General features: G+C 43.6%; 1 protein-coding gene across 7 annotated transcripts in view; it reads left to right on the top strand.

Moving 5' to 3' along the window:
• Positions 1-26445, top strand: part of ATP10B (ATPase phospholipid transporting 10B (putative)) — a 358643-nt gene that overhangs the window by 307607 nt on the left and 24591 nt on the right. For all 7 annotated transcript variants that reach the window (XM_061151886.1, XM_061151889.1, XM_061151887.1 and 4 more), the window contains 7 exons: positions 1062-1662; positions 4397-4506; positions 6932-7058; positions 10137-10321; positions 17220-17541; positions 19877-19953; positions 21266-21391. In XM_061151886.1, the coding sequence (XP_061007869.1) occupies positions 1062-1662; positions 4397-4506; positions 6932-7058; positions 10137-10321; positions 17220-17541; positions 19877-19953; positions 21266-21391 (1548 nt within the window). The remainder of the gene's footprint in view (positions 1-1061; positions 1663-4396; positions 4507-6931; positions 7059-10136; positions 10322-17219; positions 17542-19876; positions 19954-21265; positions 21392-26445) is intronic.

Here is a 26445-nt window from a genome sequence, read left to right as displayed (position 1 = left end):
TTAGCAAGAGAAGAAACAGTGGCTCAGAGAACTTGAGTAACTTAATGAAGGACATATGGTGAATACATGGCAGAACCATCTGTATGATTCTATCATAATATCACAGTATACTGGTATCTGCTTTTTAAAGAGGGGGAGGTTAAAAAAAATGAACACTGTGTGTGAGGTTTTGCTAAGTTAGAGATAACACAGCTGGATGGCCATTTATAAAAGATTATACTTGGAGTTATTTTTCAGTACTGAAGATAGATTTATTTTGATTATCCACATACTCTCGCCCAAGCTCTCTTGTAAGTGATGAATAAGAATAATGGGTGTTACAAAACTTGGCCACAAAAATCAAGAAAAAGAGGGTTCATCCAGGTACCAAACCAGAGCCCCTATTAGTACACCCAGGTTCTAAACTACTCTGAAAAGTCAGCAAGTAATCAGAGGTCTGCAGGGAACTTTGGGAGGCAGGAAGCATTATCTGAGAAGTTCTATGTTCAAGGAAGAAAGAAGTATACCATCCAATTCTCAGTTTTCAAGTTCTAATGGAAGGCTACAGCTGGCAGGTAGCTCAAAAGCCTCTGGAGTCAGACAGACCCAGATGTGAAAGCCAGCTCTGCCACCTACAAGCTGGGTGATCACAGCCCACTTAATCTCTTTATGCCTTGGTTTCCTCATCCAGAAGTTGGGATAATGATAGGAACCCCTAGCACTGTTGCTGGGAGGATAAAGTGAGATGCTGCATGCAAAAATAAAGCAGGCAAGGTGATGATAAGGTTTCAGGGAGTGTGAACTGCAACCCTGAGTCTGGCTTTTGTCTCCTTTGCTTTTCTTGGCCCATGATCAAAGTGGGATGTCACCACCAATCCCTAGGAAGTCAGGGCTGGAAGGAAACCAGTGGCCTAACCCTCTCACGTCATAGTTGGGTAAACTGAGGCTCACAGAAGGGAGAAGGCTTGCCCACCATCACTGAAGTGGATGACTGCAAAATGAGCTTCATATTCTGCCATGAGGGAGCTCGATAGTTTTCCCAACCTGGAAAGTCATGTTCTCCTTTCCTCTTTTGCCTCAAGGTCACCATGCCACCCTCGACCAAGGCTCTGGGGACATCCCTGGAGAAGATCCAGCAGCTGTTCCACAGGTTGAAGCTTTCAAGCCTCAGTCAGTCCTTCTCATCCACTGCACCCTCCGACATGGACCTGGGGGAGAGCTTGGGGGCCAACATCCCCACCACGGACTCGGAAGAGAGAGACGACGGGTCAGTGTGCAGTGGTGGCTATTCCACTGACGGCGGCTACAAAAGCAGCACGTGGGAGCAGGGCGACATCCTGGAGGCAGGGCCGGGGGCCTCCCTGGAGGAGGTGCTGCAGGCCCCAGCCCTCAGTCTGGCTGGTCCCGAGCTCTGTTATGAGGCTGAGAGCCCTGATGAGGCCGCCCTAGTGCATGCAGCCCGTGCCTACAGCTTCACACTGGAGTCCCGGACACCCGAGCAAGTGACCGTGCGCTTGCCCCAGGGGACCTGCCTCACTTTCGATGTCCTCTGCACCCTGGAGTTTGACTCTGTCAGGAAGAGGATGTCTGTGGTTGTGAGGCACCCACTGACCGGCGAGATTATCGTCTACACCAAGGGCGCCGACTGCGTCATCATGGACCTGCTGGAAGACCCAGCCTGCGGTGAGTCATCTCATCAGGGTCCAAGAAGAGAGGGTTCTGGTGTTTAACTGGTGGCATTGAATGGTAACTGGGGGGCTTGAGTTATGGTGTCACTCAGTCCAGCAGGTCCCAGCTGGAACACAAGCCCTCGAGATGTTTTCCTCACAGTATCTTCCTTAACACACACTGCTCTCCACATCTCCATGACCTGGAAAATTACAGAGCTTATTAAAGACATTGGGCAGCCTTGTTACAGAGGAACCTCTTTATTTATCCCAGTTTTTACTTTTCCAAACTCATTTAAACATGGATGCTCCATACACGAATCCACCCCCACCCCAGGACATCCATCAATATACCCTAGAAAATACTGTGGTCCTAACTCTTAGTTTTGGGGAGATGCCCAATGAACCTGAAGAGGGAAGTGGCATAAAAGAAGATGCTCAGCTAACTAGTGGTGAATCCTAGTGGGGGTGTCCTGAATCCTGGTTCAGAGCTTTTGTAACGCCACCAGAATTCTGCACTGAGCTCGATTTGCTCTGAGAAACCTCAGGGGATGCTCTTTATCATTCCCTTCCCCAGCTTCCCCAACATGGATTTTCATTAACTTGCTCCAAGCCAGAAAAATGTTCCAAAGTCCCTACATTATCGGTGTCCAATTTTGGAGCAGCATGAATTAATGTGTAGCCGCTTCCTGATTGCTAACAAGGAAAAGACAGTTATGGGGCTATGATTCTCCCAGGACAGGAGATTCCAGCCAAGCTTCAGAATTGCCCAGGCAGCCCTGTGCCTCCTGCATTGTCAGCTATGGATCAGAGCCAAGAGGTTCATGGGGATTGATGAGCGTTTAGAACGGGAAGGGAGCTAATTAAGTGTCTTCATCCCCAGACTCTGGCAGGCAAGTGGATTCGGCATTTCAGAATCGGGGGAGCCACAGCATTCCATTCCCGCACAGCAGCCTTCCACACTGCCCTGGACATATTTCTTTGTTCCTCACCTGATTCCAAAATGGATGAGAGATTCCTCCAATAAAAGATACATATACGATGTTTCTATGAGATTTGAGAAGCAAAGATTTCAAAATCAGGGGGTAAATAACCTCAGGTTTAGTATATGTACAATGTTTGAACAGTCAACTTGACCCTGAGGTTCCTGGTAGCCTGAGCAATAAAGTAAACTCAGAAGTACACAGGTAGAAGGCAAAAGGTGTTTTTAATCTCAGAAGCAGATGTCTTTGAAAATAAAACATCGTAGATAGTGCTCCAAAAGACAAGGCACAAAGATTGTGCTTAAGGCACCTGAAAACAAGTAATATCTGAAAAATAAGGAAATCATCTTTGAAGGGATTTTATACTGTGTAAAAGCAGGCTTAGAGTAGTATCGGGGGAAAAAAATCAGAGCTTTGTTGGACTTCCTTATACTTGTCTTACTGTAAAGAATTGTAGTTTTAATTCTGCATTATATGGAGCGATGAACAAGGGGCACAAAGACTGTTTACTGCTTAGGGTTACTAAAGATCTCAAGCCAGCCCTGGTAAAGAAGGATTCTGATGCTTTTTTCAAGCTTAGACTTCCAAAATGCTGCCACTGATTAGGGATGTCTGTGATATCTCAGATGAAGGAAGTGGTGATGGCATCAATCCTGTCCTGTAACCGCCAGCCCAGGCTGAAAAATTCTTTTTTATCTGATAGATAGAAGTACTGGAACTTCAAACGAAAAAGATAAATTTCTTCTAAGAGAAATGTATTATATAGGACTTCAAAAGGGGGACTCTGAGCTACACAATGAAATATTTTTCACACTAGATTTATAGGAATCCAAAAAAATATTTTTTTGAAGCCTAACTCAGCAAACCCAGTATGGTAAAGAACTTAGCAATGAGATTTAGGTCTGTCTTCATTTTGGAAGCAACTTGCCATAAGGACTAAAGTAGATTACAGAGCAGGTGATGGATAGCATTTTTAAGACTTAGCAAACAGCTATTTGGAGCTTCCCAGGTGATGCTAGTAGTAAAGAACCCTCTTGCCAATGCAGGAGACTGGAGTTTGATCCTGGATTTAGGAAGGTCCCCTGAAGCAGGAAATGACAACTCACTCCAGCATCCTTGCCTAGAGAATTCCATGGACAGAGGAACCTGATGGGCTATAGTTCACAGGGTCCCAATAAGTCGTAGACGACTGAAGCGACTTAGCACACAGCTAAACAGCTGGTTATTCAGGGCTAAACTAGTCACAGGGAGGACTTCTTGTTCTTTGATTCAGCAGGCCTTCAACTGGACCTTCAAGTCTCTGTCATTTAAGTTCCCAGGTGATTCTGATGCAAACAGGTATTTGCGTTTTCCATGCTTTTTTTTTTTTTTTTTCCCTGCACAGTGTACAGGATCTTCGTTTCCGAACCAGGGATGGAACACAGGCCCCTGTATTGGAAGCACAGAGTCCTAACCACTGAACAGTCAGGGAATTTCCACAAACAAGCATTTGGGAACAATACTTGAAGCCACCTAACTTCCCTAAATAGTACTTCTCTCAGCCAGACTTTTGATGATCAGATATAGAGAGCGGACAGTTTAAGGACCCATGGAGTTACCGCTTTGCAGGGCAGCCTGGAAGAGCAGCTTCGTGTTTGTGACAGGGGTATGTGTGTGTGGGTGGGGGTGGTATAAGGGAATTCCTCCTCTAAAGACCCCAGGGTGTTAGAAACGGGATCCCTAAGCATTTTGTCCATGACCTCATGGGGAACAATGATTATTTGACAGTGACTGACACTAATGTGGAAAAGAAGATGAGGAAAATCCAAGCCCGGACCCAGAGGCATCTAGACTTGTATGCACGAGACGGCCTTCGAACACTGTGTATCGCCAAGAAGGTAAGAATAAATTCTGCATTTAGTGGCCAAAAGGCTTCAACCTTGCTTGTGTCTTTTCTGTTTCTTGTTAGAAGATCCTCAATATTGGTTCTTCTAATATTTTCAAAATTGGCTATCCTGACCACACAGACCCACAACTTTTGACAATTTTGCTGGGACAGAAATCTGAGTGGTAAGGTTCCTTATCAGTGTGGCCTTGTGGTTCCCTGCTTTTCATTGTCTCTGTAATTGGTAACCTATAACTCATGATTCTTTAATGTTGTAATTTTGCCTTTAAATATCCTCCTACCATTTCCATTATTTGCTAAGATCTAGAAGTTGGGAGATTTTATGTGATCACATACAAATCTAGATTTCTGGTTTCTCTTGAAAATGTAGAGGATCTGGAAAACTGGCTTACCATTCTTGAATAGCTTCAAATACTATAGCCAGGTAGCAGCAGATTCCTGCTGAGGAATATATTCTTCTGTGTTCTGAGGTTGGTCACAGTTCCTACCATTGTCTATCGCATTGCCCTTGGCCCAGCTAGATTCAAGTAGGTTACCTTCCCTGGGCCCTGCAGGTCTTTCAGTTTGCAGCCCCTACAGGAAAGGCAAGCAAAGAGCTGTGATTCCCAGAGCTGGGGTACCTAAAATCAGATAGGCGAGCTACAATGGGCATGCATTTCGAGATGGTTAGAAGTGGTTTCTTTTTTTTTAATTGGGGTATAATTGATTTATAATGTTGTTAGTTTCAGGTGTACAATGATTCAGTTATACCTATACATATATCCATTTTTTTTTAAGATTCTTTTCAAACTTAATGGTTATCAGGGTGTAATGGGGGAAGGATAAACTAGGAGATTGGGATTGATGTACACACTACTATATGTAAAATAGATGACTAATAAGGACCTACTGTCTAGACAGGGAACTCTACTCAGCATTCTGTCATGGCCTACATGGGAAAAGAGTCTAAAAAAGAATAGGAGTGGTTTCTTCTCTAGAAATCCCAGAGTTCTTCATCTCTTTCATGGAGCTTAGTGCCCCATAAAGTTTAAGAGCACCCACTTCAAAGCCAGGCCTGGGACAAGTCCCAGTCACTTAGCAGCGATGTGACCTTGGGCAAGTTTCTCCACCTCTCTGAGCTTTGGGATGTTCTCATGTGTCAAACGGTGCTACTGTTCCCTACTTCACACAGGTGTCATGGAGATTAACGAAGGTAACAGGTAATGCTGCGACAGTGACCAGCACTTTCTACTCTATAGATTGTAGTTAAAACCTTACCAGTTTCTATATTTTATTGAAATTATCTATTTCTATTTTGCCTCCTCTGATAAGACTGTTTTCCCTCAAAAGTAAAAGACCTACTTGTGTCCCCTTTGTTTTCCCCACAGTGTCATGCATGGGTGGGAAATCAAAAGAATATTTGATGCTTAGACAAAAGAATCATTTTTTACTGTAAGAGACAGTGTGCATATAATGCCAACAGAGGGGTCTAAAATGCTATGGAGTCCAGAAGAGGAACTATATCCTCTGGTGGTGGTTTAGCCTCTAAGTCATGTCTGACTCTTGCGACCCCATGAACTGTAGCCCACCACGCTCCTCTGTCTATAGGATTTTCCAGGCAGGAATACTAGGGTGGGTGCCATTTCCTTCTCCAAGGATCTTCCCAACCCAGGGATCAAACCCAGGTCTCCTGCACTGTAGGCAGATTCTTTACCAACTGAGCCACCAGGGAAGCCCCCTGTGTCCTCTAGTTGGATTTTTTCAGCCATTTGACACCTCCAGGAGCTAGTGGAATAGTCTACCAGGCTACACAAGACCTGTCTGCTACTTACTTTTCCAGCCCAGCTGCATCACTGGTCCTCTCCATCTGGCTGTCCATCCTTAAGCCAACTGCTGTGTTCAGGGAACAGAAAGAAAGCCAAGTTCACTGCCATTTCATGGCCTTTGAACTTGCCTCTCCCCATGACTGAACACTTCTCATCATTGGAGTTCAGCCTGTACATCACCTTGTCTAAGGGTCCTGGCGATCCAAACAAAAATAACCGCTCTTCCCACAGCTATCCCCCTACCCAGTCACATGCTGTTTGTCTTCTGTATAGAAGTCCTTGGGATGGTCCATTCTTTTAAAACATTCACTTAGATAATATCTCTCACCCTCTACTAGCACATCAGCCCAGGTCTGTAGGGCTCTTGTCTTTCTTGATCACTACTATATCTACAGTACCCAGAGCATCGCAGGGGTAAACAGACGTTTGATGATAATGAAACATGAAGATCAATCCTTCATCAATTCAATAATCTAAAAAAAAAAAAAATCATTGAGGGGAAAGCCCCATCTAATTGTATAGTGAAGCTCAAGTTGGCCTGTAGGAGGTCCAGCACGTGGGCAGGGGAAGGAGACACCCAGAGTTGTGAATGAGCCTCTTCCCATCTCACAGGTCTTAAGTGAAGAGGACTTCAGGCGATGGGCCAGTTTCCGGCGTGAGGCTGAGGCATCCCTCAACAACAGAGATGAGCTTCTCATGGAGACAGCACAGCATCTGGAGAATCAACTCACCTTACTCGGTAGCTAAAAATAAGTTTGTTGTTACATTTTTTACAATGAATGCTGCAAGCAAAAAAGGGTGTTTGTGGCCTTGATTCTGACACTATTACAAATGTGTCTCAATCAGGAGCCTCCCTGGGGCGCCCTTCCAGGCATTTGGCACCAGTGAGCTGTGCCAACATCCTACCAGACTCCACACCCTGCTTCCTGAGGATGCCCAGGAGCATTCCTGCCCTCCCTGCTGGAGGAAGCCTGGTTGCTTCTCCTCCAGTCATTCAAATGTTTATTGATCACCTACTATGTGCCAAGTAGCACGCTAGGTATTGTGACTTCAATGGGGAACAAGAGCCACAGACCCTGCCCTTGATGATCAAATAAGTAATTTCATCAGAGTGTGATGAGAGTGGGGCTGGGAGATGTAGCTGGTGGGATGAAGCACAAAGGAGCCAAGGAGGGCACAGGAGGGCTTGAGCTGATTGGAGAAAGGGAGCTCATCACAGGGGGAGGTGTTCCACGAGAGGGAAGGGCCTGAATGCAGGTCTGCAGGTGAGAAAGCCTGGCCTAGCTGGAGACTTAGAGGTCTGCCTTGGCTGGACCACGGAGTGCGAGGGAGACCCATGAGGTTAGAGAGGTCAGGAGGATATAGATTATGAAGGGCCATGTAAATTGTATGCTAAAGGTTTGGAGAAGGGGAGTTAAAGCAGGGACAGATTTATGTTTTATAAAAATCACTCTGACTGCTGCTGTATAGAAATTAGATGGCTACCCTGGGGGAAAGATGGAAAGCACCAGCGAAGAGACAGCGATGGATTTCTGTTGAAGGAAAAGCGTTGCCAAGGGAGAAGGGGGAGACTTTCTTTTTCAGATTCGTCGCCTCACAGCTTGGGAACAAGATCTAGGAAAGGCAATGCCTGTGTAGCATGCACATGCTGGCCACGCGGCCACGTGGCAGAGCCTCCTTCGGGAAGCAGTGCTGACCCGGGATGAAAGCCACGTCTTGGCCCTGTGTGCCCAGGGACACTTCCCCGCACCTCTGAGCCTCTCTGTCTCCTCTGGATAAATCACACTCCACCTAACTCAGCCAGGCCGGGGTAAAGGGGGAGACCTAGGGTGTTGTTGTAAGAAGATGGTAAAATCTCTTTATATTTAAAACGTAGCAGCAAGATGTAGTGGGAGGAGTGGCGAGCCAGGGGAGGTGGTTTTGCACCCCACCTCCTTCAGCCTTTTGTTTCCCGTGTGTGGACTGCAGAGGCCTTTGTCTGCTATCTCACGAGGCTCCCTGGAAAGCTGGCCTGGAGAACTCACTCTAACAGGAACCAGGGGGTAGCTAGTGCAGACAGCTCCATCCAGCACACCAGGCCACCACCAGAATGTCATCCCATTAGGGCCCCTGACTCCTGCACACCTTTCCTCTTGTTCCAGGGGAGCCTTCTGGCCCTCGCTGGTGAGAAGCGCCCCTGAGCCGGTTCGGCATTTGTTAGGACCTGTCAGCTTCCCTGGCTGAGAAAGGCTCTCAACCCCTGGTTCATGTTCTCTCACGCACCACTAAATGTGTTTTTCCTCCTCTCTCCTTCACTCTTCCTCCCTGTAATACACATCCGCTTCAGTCTCTCACCTTCCAGGTTAATGCTTGGAGGAAAAGATGAGGGTCAGGCATCATTTTTCATGGAACTGTTCTCCAGTGCACTTGGGCCTGAAATACAAAATGGGCCCATTTCAGGATGGAGAGGTTTATTTTTCTTCCCTCAACAGTGGCTTAGGATAGAGCAGACTGGGGCCGGGAAGAGAATTCATCCTGCCACTAAGAAATTGCCTTGCCATTCAGAAGCTGCATTGCATTCACACAGGGTCTCCCAGTACAAAATGATCTTTTCAATATGCATCCAGTGTGACTGCTTTGCCAACATATTGTCACTCGGGATTATTAAAAGAAACAGCATGCTTCACTCCTGCCCAGAGTGAAATGGACAGCCATTAGTCTGTGGTCTGAAACGAATCTCAATTAAAATGCAGATTTATTTTTGCTTAATCACTTGGCAACCATTGGCTGTTTGGGTATATATTCATCAAGGTTGGCTCAAAGCTTTAGACCATTCAAAAAATTATGGAATTCACATCTTTAATTCCCTCTAAGAATATTTTAAAAACCCAGTTCTATTAATTCTAGGGTGAGCACTTGCAGAGGAAAGACTACTGTCCCCATGTCTTTCCACTCCTCTTGCTGCTATGCTGGTCCAACCACACCAGCTTTCCTCTGACTCAGCCTTGAACCTCATCCTGCTTCCTCCACCCTCCAATCCAGTCTCTAGAATGATCTTCTTAAAATTCAAAACTGTCCATCACTCTCCAACTTAACTCCCTTTAATTTGCTACCAAGTAAATGCCAAATCCCTTCACGCCCTGACGGGGCTCTGCATGACCCAGCACCTCCCCTCCCTGCCTCATCTCTCACCCAGCTCTGCCTCCCTTTCTGTGTCATCTTCTACTCTGACCTCTAGACCTTCACTCATGCTGCTCTCTCTGCCTGGAATTCTCCTTCTTCCCCACCTTTAGGGTTTATCTTCCAGCTCTGAGATTGAACGGCACTTCCAACTTCCCTGGTGGCTCAGACAGTAAAGAATCTGCCTGCAATGCAGAAGAATCTGGGTCAGGAAGATCCTTTGGAGAACAAAATGGCCACCCACTCCAGTATTCTTGTCTGGAGAATCCCATGGACAGAGGAGACTGGTGGACTGCAGTCCATGGGGTCACAAAGTCGGACACAACTGAAAGACTGACACTTTCACTTGTTTTTCTTCCTCAGCAAGGCCTTCCCTGAACTTCTAGATGAAGTTCAAGTCTCTGGGTATATGGTTGCCCTGCACGCTGGGCTTCTCTCCTCCCATCACTCGGTTATAAATCCTTATTCAACAGGCCTTTGAGCGCAGAGAGGATGCGGACCAGCTGTGTCTCTGTTACTGCTGTATCCTGGGTGCTTAGCACAGCCTAGAACATGGAGATAATCAATAATCACTGCCTGGTTTGACAGGGCTTTGGGGAGACTAAGCAGCTCCTTTTTCCAACATAAATGTGAGCTATGCTGTCTTTGCTCACTCCAGGAGCCACTGGGATTGAAGACCGGCTGCAGGAAGGTGTTCCAGACACCATCGCTGCTCTGCGGGAGGCTGGGATCCAGCTCTGGGTCTTAACTGGAGATAAGCAGGAGACTGCGGTCAACATCGCCTATGCCTGCAGACTCTTAGACCAGACAGACACCGTTTACTCCATTAACACAGAAAGTCAGGTGAGACCAAAGTAGACCCCAGATGTCCAAGTGCAGAGTGGCACCTAGGCCAACAGGAGACAGGGTTACGGGTACCCAGGGGCAGCACCACCCCAAATCTTGGCCCTCACGCACTCCTGGTCCTCTGCTTCATCCCCACACATGGTTGACTGGTCTATTTATATTACATCTAACAAAACATAGTAGCAAGTTGTGGCTCTCTCGAATCCCATCCTTCGCCCAGTCTCCCCATTCTATATATGAGAAACTGAGGACTACAGAGTTGCTGAGTCATCTCCCCAGGGACACCTTGTCATTTCTGATAGACAGACTAAGTCTAGAATGCCCTTCTCTGGTCAGGCCAGTGCTATTTGCATTATTGCAGACTGTCTGCTCACAGAATCTCAGTTGTTAGTTTCTTATACTTTGGATTAACTCATCCACTGAAAAACCATAACTAAATTGACATGGTTCTGAGTTTAAAATTTCAGCTCCAATTTGTAGTATCAAACTGGTTGCCACAGAATGAAATCTGAAGAGAGCAGTATACAAGACCAGTATGCTTTGATGCGATGGGAGAGAGAGATAAGCCAAGTTCAAAAACTGCAATTTTCAGCCTTACTAGGTTGTGAGTGGCTGAGAACAATGTTTGGAGAAAGAGGGCTGTATAAAGTCTAAAGAAGTGTATTTAAAGTTGCAATGGTTTTTCTGTTTAGGAGGAAAAAAACCTATGTTCATGATGCAAACTGAAGAAAGCAAAATTTCACTAGTTCCTTGGCTGATGAATATGGGAAGTAGGTGTTGAGTCAGTTGCCCCTATCAAAGGGAGCAGTATTGGATTAGATGTGGAGTTGGAACAAGAAAGACACTGGGTTGTGGGGGTGGTGGGTGGAGGGCACTGGAGACCTAGAACATTCCAGGGGGAGAAGGATGGAGAGAGGGAGGAAGATGAGAGATGGGAAGAACAGCACAGAGAGAGAGGCAGGAAGGATGATGGAATCTCACTCCTTTGCTTTTGCCTGAGGCAGATCTGGACCCAAAACAGATGCTTACAAGTTTCAGTTTGGTTTTCATTCAATGAAGAATCCATGTATTTTTTTTCCTCTACATTCCTTAGGATTATATAACAATAATGTATCCTGCCTGAGGACAGTCTTTGGATTAAACCCTCTGGCTAATTCTGTTATTTTAAAACATAAATTATGGGAGTAGGTCTGGTCTTTACAAGGATGTATCCTGCCTGAGGACAATCTTTGGATTAAACCTTCTGGCCAACTCTGTTATCTTAAAATGTAAATTATGGGAGTAGGTCTGGTGAGGTCTTTGCAACCTCCAGGCATTCTTTGGATTCATTGGAGAGTATATAACTCCATTGCTAACACTAGCAAAGGGGGTACTCTTTTGCACCCTTCTGATGCCTATGTCAGAAGCTTTCTCTATCTCCTTTATACTTTAATAAAACTTTATTACACACACACAAAAAAAAAGAAGTGGTGTATCCTAATAAGAAATGCCAGAGACCCTAAAGTGAACTAAAGATGAATTAGGAAAATAATTTACTTTCTTGTCAGGTGCAGACTATGCTGTGATTAGATGAAACCCCAGTGAATTTTCAAGATGAAAACAATCTCAGGGAAATCTTGGCATTAATATTATGCTTAAGAAAGAAAGTAATTTGCATCTCACTTGAGTGCTTGATCCCTGTAACAGTGTGGATGTCTGCTTGCCCAGCTTGCAATGGCAATTCCATTTGCAATGATCATTTCACTTCCAGGAGGAGGACATCAACAAGCCTATGAGTCCTCCTGAGGAGGGTGGAGTGGTTTTCTGTGGATTCTGTTAAATGCAATGCCTTCCTGTAAGAAGCTGAGGATGTTTGTTGATTCACTAGCCGAAGTTCCCAAGAAACAGCAGGTCACACCCAAGTTGAACTCAATCACTATCAACCATTTTAAAGATGTCCATGACCCTCCAAGATGGTACCTAATGTTGAGCACTGCCCACACCCCTGGGCCCACTAAACCTGAAAGATTAGGCTTTCTCATCCTGTTGAAAAAGTAGTGGGTACAGAGATAGCACAGAGTCGGCATCACCGACTCAAAGGACATGAGTTTGAGCAAACTCCAGGAGATAGCGAAAGACAGGAAAGCCTGGCATGCTGTAGTCCATGGGGTCGCAAAGAGTTAGACACGACTTGTGACTGAACAACAACAACAGAGATGTTAAGACAGAAATGGGGGAAATCCATTCTAAATCTGACTTATTTAAATCCCAGTTTAATGTACTTACATATTCAGTAGGTATTTTTTCCAATGGTTTTAATCTGTTTGATTCTATATACATTGATTTAGGACTATTGTTTCTTTGTTATGTATCTTAAAGCTATAAGCAAGTTATGAGGCCTTTCTAAACTTCAGGGTCAGTCAGTTCAGTCGGTCAGTCGTGTCTGACTCTTTGCGACTCCATGAATCGCAGCACGCCAGGCCTCCCTGTCTACCACAAACTCCCGGAGTTTACTCAAACTCATGCCCATCAAGTCGGTGATGCCTTCCAGCCATCTCATCCTCTGTCGTCCCCTTCTCCTCCTGCCCCCAATCCCTCCAAGCATCAGGGTCTTTTCCAATGAGTCAACTCTTCGCATGAGGTGGCCAAAGTACTGGAGTTTCAGCTTCAGCATCAGTCCTTCCAATGAACACCCAGGACTGATCTCCTTCAGGATGGACTGGTTGGATCTCCTTGCAGTCCAAGGGACTCTCAAGAGTCTTCTCCAACACCACAGTTCAAAAGCATCAATTTTTCGGCGCTCAGCTTTCTTCACAGTCCAACTCTCACATCCATACATGACCACTGGAAAAACCATAGCCTTGACCAGATGGACCTTTGTTGGCAAACTTCAGGGTTCTCATCCATAAAATGAGAGAATTACCAACCCATCACTGGAAGTGTTGATCTGTCAAGGAATTTTAGAAGGGACTAGATAATATTAGATGTTGTTGCTTAGTCACTCAGCTGCATCCAACTCTTTTGTGACCCCCATGGGCTGTAGCCCACCAGGCTCCTCTGTCCATGGAATTCTCCAGGCAAGAATAATCGAATGGTTGCCATTCCCTTCTCCAGAGGATCTTCTCGACCCAGGGATCAAACTTGTGTCTCCTGCACTGGCAGGCAGATTCTTTACCACCGAGCCACCAGAGGAACCCATAATGTTAGATAGGAACTAGTAATAGCAACTATTATTATTATAACTAACAACATATATTGAAGACTTATTATGGTCCAGATACCATACTTCACCAAATTTCAGTCTTCTCATCTGTAAGATGGGGAATTAAAAAGTTTTATTTCACAGGTTATTGGGAGGATTAAATAAGATCATAGAAGAAATATAGTTATTAACACAGGATTTCTATGAGTTAACAAATTACCCCTAAACTTAGTAGCTAAAAACAGTGGATACTTATTATCCCACAGTTTTTATGAGTTAGGAGTCTAGGAGCGCTTATTTGGGTACCTCTGGTTCAGGGTCTCTCTTGAGGTTGCAGTCAGGGATGTGAGCTCATCTAAAGGCTCAATGGGATGGGTCATTTAGGGATGGGGAGTCCTCCTCCTTCCAAGTTCATGGACATGATTGTGAGTAGGCTTCAGTTCCTCTCCATGGGAGCCTCTCCATAGAGATGCTTCACAACATGGCAGCTGGTTCCCCCAGGGTAAGCCATTCAAGAGAGAGAATGGGAAAGAGTGCCCAAGTGTAGCCACAGTCTTTTGATAGACTGACCTGGGAAGTGACATCCCATCACTTTTGCAAAATTTGCTTCATTAGAAAGGAAATATTAGTCATAATGACAATCAAGAGATTGTCACAAAAAAGAGATTACACAAAAAAGGACCTGACTATCAGAAGGTATAGGGATCATTGAGAACCATCTTAGAGGCTGCCTGTCACCATACCTGACAGATACTAAATGTTAAGTGAATGGTAACAATTGTGATTATTATATAGACAATTTGAAGGATGTACACTCAGAGATTTTATTTTGAAGCTTCTGTTTCCAATGACTTGCTGCAGTCATATGTTGGAGGAATTTATAGGCATACCTCATTTTATTGCACTTCACAAATGCTGTGGTTTTTACAAATTGAAGTTTCATGGAATTGAGAAAATCTGTTAATGCCTTCTTTCCAAAAGCATTTGGTCACTTTGGGTCTCTGTGTCACATTTTAGTAATTCTCACAGTACTTTAAGCTCTTTCATTATTATTGTATTTGTCATGGTGTTATGTGATCAGTGATCTTGCTGTTTTAGGGTGCCACAAACTATGCCCGTATAAGGTAGTGAACTTAATCAATAAATGTTGTGTGTGTTCTGAGTACTCCACCATCCAACTGTTCCCCATCTCTCTCCCTCTCTTCAAGCCTCCTTATTCCCTAAGACACAACAGTATTGAAATTAGGCCAGTTAATAACCTTCCAGTGGCCTCCAAGTGTTTAAGTGAGAGGAAAAGTTGTACATCTCTAGCTTTAAACCAAACGCTAAAACTGATTAAGGTTAGTGAAGAAGGCATGAGGAAAGCCAAGAGAGACCAAAAACTAGGCCTCTTGTGCCAAACAGTTAGCTAAGTTCTGAATGCAAAGGAAAAGTTCTTGAAGGAAATTAAAAGTGCTACACTAGTGAACACACAAATGATAAGGAAGAGAAACAGCCTTATCGCTGATAAAGAGAAAGTTTTAGTGATCTGGAGAGATCAAGCCAGCCACAACATTGCCTTAAGCCAAAGCCTAAGCTAGAGCAAGGCTTTAACTTTCTTCAATTCTATGAAAGCTGAGAGAGGTGAAAAAGCTGCAGAAGAAAAATCTGAAGCTAGCAGTGGTTGGTTCATGAGGTTTAAGGAGAGAAGTCATCTTCATCATGTAAAAGTACAAGGTGGAGCACTGAGCACAGATGTAGAAGCTGCAGCAAGTTATCCCGATGATCCAGCTAAGATCATTAATGAACGTGGCTACACTAAAGAGCAGGTTTTCAATGTAGACAAAACAGCCGTATATTGGGAAAATGTGCTGTCTAGGACTCTAGTTAGAGAGAACTCAATGCCTGGCTTCAAAAAACAGGCTGACTCTCTTACGGGGGACTAATGCGTCTCCTGACTTTAAGTTGAAGCCAGTGCTCACTTACCATTCGAAAAGTGATAGAATCCTTAAAAATTATGTTAGATCTACCCTCCCTGTGCTCCATAAAGGGAATGACAAAGACTAGATGATAGCACATCTGTGGACAACATGGTTTACTGATTATTTTAAGCCTGCTATTGAGATCTACTGCTTAGGAAAAAAAAAAAAAAAAGATTGCTTTCAAAATATTACCACTCATTGACAATGCACCTGGTCACCCAAGAGCTCTGATGGAGATGGACAATGAGATTAATTTTGCTTTCATGCCTGCTGACACAACATTCATTCTGTACATACCTGTACACTTTTTTAGACATAATGTTACTGTATGCTTAATAGACTGCAATATAAACATAACTTTTATATGGCCTGGGAAACCAAAAAATTCACGTGACTCACTTTATTGCAGTAGCCTAGAACCAAACCCACAATATCTCCAAGGTATGCCTGTATATAAATTGTGCTAACCCTAGCTTCCAGCAAGGACTACTTTGCTCTTTCCCAGAGAAGTGCTTCAGCTATAATCACCTACTCCTGACCTACTTCTTGTGGCCCCTCTGGGTCCTATGCATGCCCTATTGCTTGCAGTCTCAGTTTAGCATCCCCTAAAGGAAGGCTCCAGAATAATGAACTGCAGTTCTACTCACTTCAGAAGGAATGATTCCAAATAGTCTTAGCAGCTCCTAGATCAATGGTCTTCAAACTTGCCATTTCAGAACAAACTTCACAATTTTTGCCTAAATCCATATACTACCTATACTGTATTTATTTAATAAGTTCATTTAAATAGACTGAAATTTTTTAGATTTCTTTTTAGAAGAATTTTTCAGCAGTGCAATAAATGAAATATCATCTCTTGCCACAGATAAGAGAACACTGCTAAATAAAGACCCTGTGAACAAAACAATGCAATTAAAATTGGTATTCCAGCTGACTTCCACAACTTTTCTATATCTTTATTTAAAAGTGATGTTTACATAAGTGAAAGAGGTATTAAGGATATATTTAGATCCAAATCTGTCTTTATCTTTGATATATTCAAAAGTAATAGAGAAAAATTGATAAGAGGAAATAGCTTCTTCCCCATATTTCAAGATAAACATCAGAAAAAATAAGAAGTTTATTTAAACCAGTAAGACTCATGTTCGTGGTGAATTTCAACCAGTGTGACCAATACATTTGTACCAATGATAAAGTACACAATGTATTTTTTCAATTACAAAGCCACAAGTTGAATCATAATGATCAGCCTCCACTACTAAATTGGATGACTTTAGGCAACTTACTAAGGATTTCAGTTTCAATTTCCCCATCTCTAAGCTAAAGTCAGTAATACCCACCCTACCTACCACACAGGTATGTTCTGAGGAACAAAGGAGACGGGAAATGACTTGTAAGAAATGGAAAGCACAGTACCAGCCTAACACATTGTCGTCATTTACCATCTCATCAGTATCATTTACAAACGATATCATCCCTGTATCAGTCCCCATCTTACTGAGCTACCTTCACTCTCATTCCCAAGCTCGCTCTCTCTTTGGGCCATTAATGTGGTTCCAAATTATTCTTGCTCTGATGCTGTTTGAAATACTCCAGAGAAATGTCAAAATCAGAGAGTGATTCCCAGGTCATCTCTATGGTAGTAGAGTTTTATAACTCTTTTACCAGAGGATGAGGTGAGGCTTTAAACCTATGTTTCCAGTGTTGCTTACTAACACCAAATTGATTATTGTGCCCTTTATACTCTTTATAGGAAACCTGTGACTCCATCCTCAACTTGGCACTGGAAGAGGTAAAGCAATTTCACGGACCTCTGAAGCCAGACCGCAAGCTCTCTGGGTTCCGCCTGCCTTCTGCAACACCACCCCCAACCTCAGGAGCTGCAGCGCCAGATGTTGGGTTGGTCATCGATGGGAAGACACTGAGTGCCATTTTCCAGGGGAAGCTGGAGGAGAAATTTCTGGAGCTGAGCCGGTATTGCCGCTCTGTCCTGTGCTGCCGCGCCACCCCGCTGCAGAAGAGCATGTTGGTCAAGCTGGTGCGGGGCAGGCTGGGAGTCACGACCCTTTCCATAGGTACCCGGCGTGGAGAGGTGCGGGCGGGCAGGCTGGGCAAGGCCACTCTGACATGCCACCTGGACCAGAGCCCGGAGGTCGAGTGTCACAGTCAGGGAGCCCAGGCTGAGGGCACCGTAAAAGTGACAGTCAGGACATGACAGCCGGCAGAGCAAACAGAGGCTAAGCAGGGTGGGAGAGCGAACCCGAGTTCTCTGCTAAGGAAATGTCAGCACTTGGATGGAGGCCAAAGCCAAGTTCAGAACACCCAGGTAGATCCGTATACACTCAGGCTCCCTCAATTCTGGGACGCAGACCGTGTCCCCTTCAATCCTAATACCATGCACCTCAGGTGTCTGTGGACTTGATATTCTGCTGAGTGTTGATGGCTAGTGGGGAGATTTTAAAAGTGGAGCCTGCCCCGCATTTAAATGAATGTATATACATTCATTTCTAAATACAAGACTCCACATAAAGCATACCCTCAATAAATGGGGGCTTGTAGGTTGATGAAAAATTCCTTATAGAAGATTAAATTTTAGTCGTGGTTGAAGCAGAGAAATTAAAACTGTCCTTACTTCAAACCTTCCAGAAACATCCAAACCTGGATGATAAGAATCTTTTGATCTGGATTCCACTACCTCTCCAGCCTCCCTCCCGCCAACATTCGGCACTCTGTGTTCCAGCCGTAGGAAGCTGTTTACCATTCCCCAGGACCCCCATTCTCTCTCACCTCCTGACCTTTGCTCAAGCCATTTCCTTTTGTAAAACCTCCTCTAATCAGGCCAGTGTTCCTTTACTGTACACTCTGCTGGCTCCACAGCACTGTTATGACTTGGTGATGGGCTGCCCAGGAGACCAGGAGCTCCTTGAATGGAGGGACAATGTCAGTCTTACTTAATTCCATCCTGTACTCAGCGCATACCAAGCATATGGTAAACATTGCTTTCTTTTAGGGACATTCTTATAGATGGTTCAGGTTTTCTTACTCCTACACAGATATGGAAAGAAATTTTCTTTCCTGGCATTTCAAATAAGAGACCTACTTTACATTGTTGTTGGTTTTTTGTTTTTTCGCGGGGGTAGGGAGTTGGTTTTTGTTTTTTGTTTTTTTGTTTTTTTTTTCCCTCTTGGTCTTCAGGTAAAAGCAGTTCAAAACCTGGAGAAAAAAAAAAAAAAGGGAGGGGATATGCAGAAAGAATATAGGGAGCAAAGTTTTACCAACTGCATCCTAATTTTATTCCCTAAACTGTCCTCTTGAAAGCTGCAGACACATTTAAGGCAATAGCCCAGGATTAACTCCCTGAAGTAAAGGGCTGGCTTCAGTGCCACCGCAGCAGAAACAAAACCAGCAGGGCGAAAAATAGGATTCCACACCTCTACTTCCCCTGGCTTGCCAACAGAAGAGGTTAAAGGGTGGATTTGTTCTGCCACAGGGAAGATGAAAACTATGCACTGCTATGCTACCAAGAAAAAAATCATTAGAAGAGTAACAGCTAGTTACAGTGACAACATTTTTAAGATTAATAAACTTTTTTGCCAGACAATTAGGAGAAAATTCTCTCCCCCAATTGCATATTCTTTGTAATATCATATATTTCCACATTATTATGAGAACCTACTGGAAAAACAGGTGGGGCCAGGAGAGAAAGGAAGTCATTTCAGTCTACAAATTGTGGCCCTCAGGCTGAATCCAGCCCACTGCATATTTCTGTAGAGATGCTAAGAATGGATTTTGTGTTTTTACTGGTAAAATGTGTAAAAATCTATTTGTCATTCAGAAAGAACAGTTGTTCAATATTGCATCTTGGCCCACAAGGCCTAAAATATTTATTATTTGGCCCTTTTCAGAAAAAGTTTGCTTAACTTTGGTCTGAAGGATAAGGCATAGGAAAAAGCCAGGCTTGTGAAAAAGATCTCACTGTCTATAGAACTGTGCTATCCAAAATGGTTGCCACCTGCTATATGTGGCTATTTAACATTACACTTCAAATTAAACAGAAATTCACCAGCCACATTTCAGTGTTCATAGGAGGGTAATGGTTTTCAAATTGGAGAGTAAAGAACAGGACATTTCTATCACACAAAAATCCATTTGACAGTGCTGGTATGAAAGGCAGCATGTGTGTGCATGTATTTGTTGAACAATAAAAGAAAAGTAGGGTTTCTTGTCCAAAGAAGAAAAGACATCTCTTAGGCTAAGTGAGTGTAGCAATGGCTTTTCCAGAGGACTATTCAAAGCAACATTAAAAGGATTCAATTATGTGAAAATGGAGACAATCTAGAGTCACTTATATAAAACTTCCCATTGTCTCACAGCAGTTGGACCAGGATCTCATGACTACTCTCCTTTCAGGTGATGGAGCAAATGATGTAAGCATGATTCAAGCTGCTGATATTGGGATTGGAATATCTGGACAGGAAGGCATGCAGGTATCATTTCCTTCAACTCTTCTTGTTACTTTCTTACTCTCCTTTATCCTTATTGGTGAATTAAGGAATTCCCCCTCAGTGTTGGAGGAACTCCTAAAGAGCTTTGCAGAATTATCATCTGAGAGGCAGGGGGCTTCCCTGCCTATATATAACCTCTATCACCACATCCCTAGTGGCCAGTCTTTCAGAATAGGGATCAAAGGATGCTTGGCTTTTTACAGACAGCCAACTATACCTGTATTCTAAAGCCAAATAGTACCCAGCCATTCAGGAAAAACTAAGTTTCCCCCTGATTCCATGTTTCCTTCCTGTACCCCCCACCCACATCAAGGTTACAACACCCTTTGTGAACAACTGGAAAAGAATTTTCAATTGCCATTTTAGTTGTGATGGCTAGATGGACCTACACATTGCTTGTACCAAAATTACTCAAAATTCAGCCTGGAACAAGCATCCTAACTTGAGCTGCTGTGTTCCCCATTAAGACAGACCCCACTTTGTAGTTCTGAACCATTAACAACTGTGTGTGTTCCCACCACCAGCATAGACATTAGGTGTTACCTAAATTTGTTGGTGAGGAGGAACGAACACTGTCACTTTTTGAGTGTCTATCACAGGCCAGCACTCTATTTGCACTTCACACTTATTATCCCAGTTTCAGTAGTCACTACCACCCTGTGTGTCAGGGATTGTTATTCCACTTTTTTCTGATGAGAAAACTGAGGCTGAGAGAGGTTAAACACCTCGACCAAGACTCTGACTAGGATTTATAACCAGGCATGTCCAAATCTCCTACTCTGAAAAGTAATATGAACTGGTCCTAGTTCTGAGTCATCCCAAGGGCAGAAGACACATTTTGGCTCTGCAGAAAGGGACAGCTATCCAACCAGCAGCTCCACCTGAGACTGGGGTGGAAGGCCTGCCTCGGGAGGTGGCCAATGGCATTGAGAAGTTTGAGGATAATTTGCACAGAAGCCCCCAGTCTCTGGGCAACCATCACATGCCTAGCATGGTGCTTAACACACACTGGTTCACGGGAGATGCTTGTTGGATAAGTGAAAGGAGGGGAAGAGCCAGACCAGAACACTGGCCCCTTCTGACCACCCTCCTTGGATTCCAGTGAGATCCGGATCTCCCAAAGGAGAGGGTGGGGTGTCAGAGTCTAAAAAGTCACTCAAGGGTGCTGTATGTGACAAAGGGTCTTTCAGGCCTCACCTACTGCAGACCTTAGAACAGAGCGCACCCTCAGGGGAGCCTCTTTGGCCCATTAGCAGCCGTGGAAGGAAGCTGATATGTCTGCTCTGCCTCTCAGGCTGTCATGTCCAGCGACTTTGCCATCTCCCGCTTCAGACACCTCAAGAAGCTGCTGCTTGTACATGGCCACTGGTGTTACTCGCGCCTGGCCAGGATGGTGGTATACTACTTCTACAAGAACGTGGTAAGTAGCCCGGCTGCAACCTCCCTCCCACCCAGGCAGACAAAGCATCTCAGCAGAAGGGAATGAGTCAGGCTGACCTGGATTTTGAATCCTGCAACTGTCCCTTACCAGCTCAGTGACCTTGTACTTATGGAGTCATATTCGACCCTCTGAAACCCCATGAACTGAGACCTACCAGGCCCCTCCATCCATGGGATTTTCCAGGCAAGAGTACTGGAGTGGCTTGCCATTTCCTTCTCCAGGAGATCTTCCTGACCCAAGGATCGAACCCAGGTCTGCCTCACTGCAGGCAGACACTTTACCATCTGAGCCACCAGGGAACCTTTGGCAAGACAATTCAGTTCTCTGGGCCTCAATTTCTTCTTTGATAAAATGGGGCTAGTACTATTCAGTGAGGTTATTGCGAAGACTAGCAATGCTGTCTGGAAAGCATGTGGCACATAGGCAGTACTGTGAGTAGTCCCAAGCATGGACTCTGGAGTCAGATCAGATTTGATTCAAATAGAGGTTCCTGTATTCGGTAATGGCTTCATACATTCATTTCCCCGTCTGAAAAATAGGGATGGTGATAGTAACTTTCTCATATACTTGCTATAAAGATGAAAATACAGCTTGTGTAGAAAGTGATTGGCATGTAGTGATCACCCTCTAAAATATTAGCCATTCTTTTTTATCATTGGTACTGCTGTTACTCTCAGAGGGACTCCATAATTGAGCTTTGTTTTCTGACTGCAAGGAGGAAGGATTTGAAGATCAGCTAGTGTGTCTTGTAGCTTAGGTTTCCTCCCCAGATAGAGACAGACGAATGCAAGAGCCCCATTCTGCCTCTTGGGAGAGTGAAGAGAAAGGTTTAGGACTGGAATCCTGGGCTTCTACCCAAGACCCTACGTATTACTTCAGCATTGCCAGCCTTCCCAGCCAGGACTTGTAATTTTCTTAGTGGTCCAGTGATTAAAACTCTGCACTTCCAATGCAGAGAACATGGGTTCAGTCCCTGATCAAGGAACTGAGATCCCACGTACTGAGCAGTACAGCCAAAAATAATTTTTTTTTTAAAATGTCTATTTGCAAAAATACTTAGAGTACAGTGATCATCTGGGCTTTAGTCTGGCCTGACTCTAATATGCTGTGTGAACTTGAAAGAGTTACTTAACTTCTCTGAGCCTTGATTCCCTCATCAGTAATGCAGGGAGACTAGGACTCTCGCTGTCCTCAGAGAGCATTATCAAGAGGCTTTATCATCAGAGCTTTAGGTAGCATGTAGCACTATATAAATAGTCATTATGAGCTATTATTGTTTCTCTAAAAGATGTGTATTTCTGTCTTGTTGATAAGGGCCCAAAGCAGGCACACACCATCTGAGGTATTAAAACTCCCAGAGGTTGTTGTTTGCAAAGCATTTGATTAACAATGGGCATAGGAAGAAGCCAGAGCACTGCCTTACTAAGTGAGGGAACAGGGCCTGTGTTTCCCATTATCCAGTTCAGGGACCTTTAAATAATCCCCAGGAGACTCCAAATAGAATCCTGTTTGCATAAGGAAAAAGGGAGGATTAAGACCAGAGTGATGGAAGGGAAACGTATCAGGCCAATAGAAGTTACAAAATGGCATATATCTGTTCTCCCAGGCCTGCGTTCAGGCACCGTCATAGTTACCCTGACTCAGGAATAAGCATTTCTGTGCAGAGTTCAATGTATATGTAAATAAGCAGCATGACAACTAATAATGTAAATTTGAGAAACTGGATGGCACCATGATTTCAACAAGTCTATGCAAACAAGTCTCTGACTTGAAAGACTGCTTATTTAGAATTTAAAATGCCCCCATTTAATGTTTTTTTTCTCCTTGTCTCCAAAAGAATCATTCTTTTGAATAAGCACAACTTCTTTGCATTAAATTTGTGAAATAGAAAAGGAAACGTTTCCAGCCAGCCATGCTTTCAAAGCTTAAATGATATTTATTTCCAGCCCGATGCCGTGCTCAAAATTTCAATACCGATGCCGTATTATCTCCCCTTTGCAATTAGAGGGTGGAGGACTATGACTTCCACATCCGAAACCAATTTCAGAGGGGATTAAAACCCTGCCTGCTCTGAAATGTGAACAATGAATTAATTATGCACTGTAGCTTCTTGGGAGGAAAGGCAGGCACCCAATCTCAGCCGTGCCGTCTGACATCGCAGAGTTCAGTGCTCTCCCCTCGAGGTGCAGAGATTTCAGCCAGGCAGAGCAGGTAGAACCAAGCAAGGTCCTAACATGGCCTGTGGGGGAAGGAAACATACGTTCATGTTCAAACTCTAGGTTGGGTGTTAGGACAATAGAACCATCAAGATGTAATTCGTTTATTCAGATAATTATTGAACAGCTGCTGTGTCGGGAACAGTATCAGGCACTGGATATGGAGCAGACATCTAGACAGACATGTTCCCTGCTGTCATGAGGTGTATGGTCTAAACCGGGGCTTAGCAAACTTTTTCTACAAAGGGTCTAATCATCAATATTTTCTGCTTTGTGGGAGTACAGCCTCTGTCACTTTGTCGCACCCACTCAGCTCCACTCCAGCTGCTGTAGACAATATGCAAGTGAACCACTGTGCTGTGTCCCAGCAACACTGTATTTATGGCTGGACTTGTGCTGAATGGTTTCAATAAATCTTCTCAAAATGTGGTTCTTGGATCAGCAGCATTAGCATCATATTGATGCTTGTTAGAAATGGGATCCTTGGGCTGCACTCCAGGCCCACTACCTTGGAATCTGCATTGTCAGAAAGATCCCTGGGTGATCCGTATGACAAGCACAGACAAGCCCGACAAGCCTTAAGGCCTGACAAGCACTGGGACAGGGGGAAAGAAATGAAAACTTTTAAAACATTTTCTTGGTGCATCTACCCTAGAGGAAGATCAGGGTACCATGAACATATTGCCAGAAGACTTTGACCTAATCAATCCAGAAGAAAATAGCATTTAAGCTATTGCCTGAAAGAGAAGATTCAACCATGAGTTACTCCATTCCCCGACCAAGGAGGAGATGTTTGATAACCTGAGTCCTTACAGGAAATATTTCAGAAAGTTTACTCATCATTTTATAACGTATGTTATATCTAATTCCAAAACCAAGTGTAAGTGACTTTCAGTAAAAAACACAAGGCAGTAAGGAAGTTATAAAGGAAGTATGAGAGTGTGATCAGGAGCCATAAAGGGAGGAGTTTGGTCACACCTGTAACCTGGGATAAGATGCCAATTATCTTTTTAAACACGTTCAAATTGTTTACTACATTCAACATGCATGAACTACTCTGTCAGATTGCTTATATAAGTTTCTAAAAGCTGACTTTCAATGTTTTCTTATGGACCAGTAACAGACATTCCTGGGCAACACAGGTCCGTGAACAACACGGTCGTAGCGCTGGTGTATTGTGCAGACGGGCACGTGTGCTCAGTTGTGTTGGACTCTTTATGACCCCAAGGACTGTAGCCCGCCAGGCTCCTCTGTCCGTGGGATTTCCCAGGCAAGAATACTGGAGTGGGCTGCCATTTCCCACTCCAAGGGATCTTCCCAACCAGGGATCGAACCCATGTCTCCTGCATTGGCAGGTGGATACTTTACCACTGAGCTACATGGGTGTACTGTACATATGTCTCTAATTGAAAATCCCTGGTGGAGCAGTTAAAATGATGTGGTGGTAAAAGTCCAAGACCAAAGGTCAGAAATCTTGTATTTTTTTTTTATTTTTAGATTTAATACAGCTTCAGTTTTTTATATTAGATTATTTCTTTTTATTTTTTATTTAGAGTATAGTTGATTTATAATGTTTACAATTTTAAATTATGTTTATAAATGTAAATTTATGTCATTAGTTTCTGTTGTACAACAGTGATTCAGACATATGCATATATCCTATCTACTCCTTCCCAAATTTTCTAGTATATATTACTGACTATTGAGCAGAGTTCCCTGTGCTATACTGTAGGTCCTTGTTGATTATGGATTTTATATAGGGTGTAGATGTTAATCCCAAACTACCCCCACCTTTCCCCTTTGATAACCTTTCATTTGTTTCCAAAATCCATAGGTCTATTTCTCTTTTATAAATAAGTTCATTTATATCATTTTTTAGGTTCCACATATAAATGATATTACTATATGATATTTATCTTTCTCTCTGACTTTACTTAGTACGATTATCTCTAGGTCCATGTTGCCGCAAATGGCATTATATCATTGTTTTTATGGCTGAGGAAACATTCCATTGTATATACATACCTCATCTTCTATATCCATTCATCTGTTGATGGACATTAAGGTTGCTTCCTTGTCTTGGCTATTGTAAATAGTGCTGCAATGAATATTGAGTGCATGTATCTTTTCAAGTTATTTTCTCTGGATGTATACCCAGGAGTTGGATTGCTGAATCATACAGTAAGCTCTATTTTTAGTTTTTTAAGGAACCTCCATACTGTTCCCCATAACAATTGTACTGATTTACATGCTCACCAACAGTGTTGGAGGTTCCCTTTTCTCCACACCCTCTCCAGCATTTATTGTTTGTAGACTTTTTGATGATGGCCATTCTGACTGCTATGAAATGAAAGTGAAGTTGCTCAGTCACTGCTATAAGGTGATAGCTTATTATAGTTTTGACTTGCATTTCTTTAATAACTACTTGATGTTGAGCATATTTTCATGTGCTTTTTGACCATCTGTATGTCTTCTTTGGAGAAATGTCTATTTATATCTGCCAATTTTTTGACTGGGTGGTTTGTTTTTTGACATATATTGAGTTTCATGTATTTGTGTATTTTGGAGATTAATCCCCTGTTGGTTGCTTCATTTGCAATATTTTCTTTCAGTTCATAGGTTGTCTTTTCATTTTATGGTTTCCTTTACCATACAAAAGCCTATAAGTTTGATTAGGTCCCAGTTGTTTAGTTTTGCTTTTATTTCTAGTGCCTTGACCTAAGAAAACATGGGTATGATTTATGTCAAAAAATGCTTTGCCTATGTTCTCTTCTAGGAGTTTTATGGTGTTATGTTTTATATTTAAGTCTTTAAACC

Source organism: Dama dama, chromosome 9 (genome assembly GCF_033118175.1).
Source record: "Dama dama isolate Ldn47 chromosome 9, ASM3311817v1, whole genome shotgun sequence".
Classification (NCBI taxonomy): domain Eukaryota; kingdom Metazoa; phylum Chordata; class Mammalia; order Artiodactyla; family Cervidae; genus Dama; species Dama dama.
This window is presented reverse-complemented; position numbering and strand designations above follow the sequence as displayed.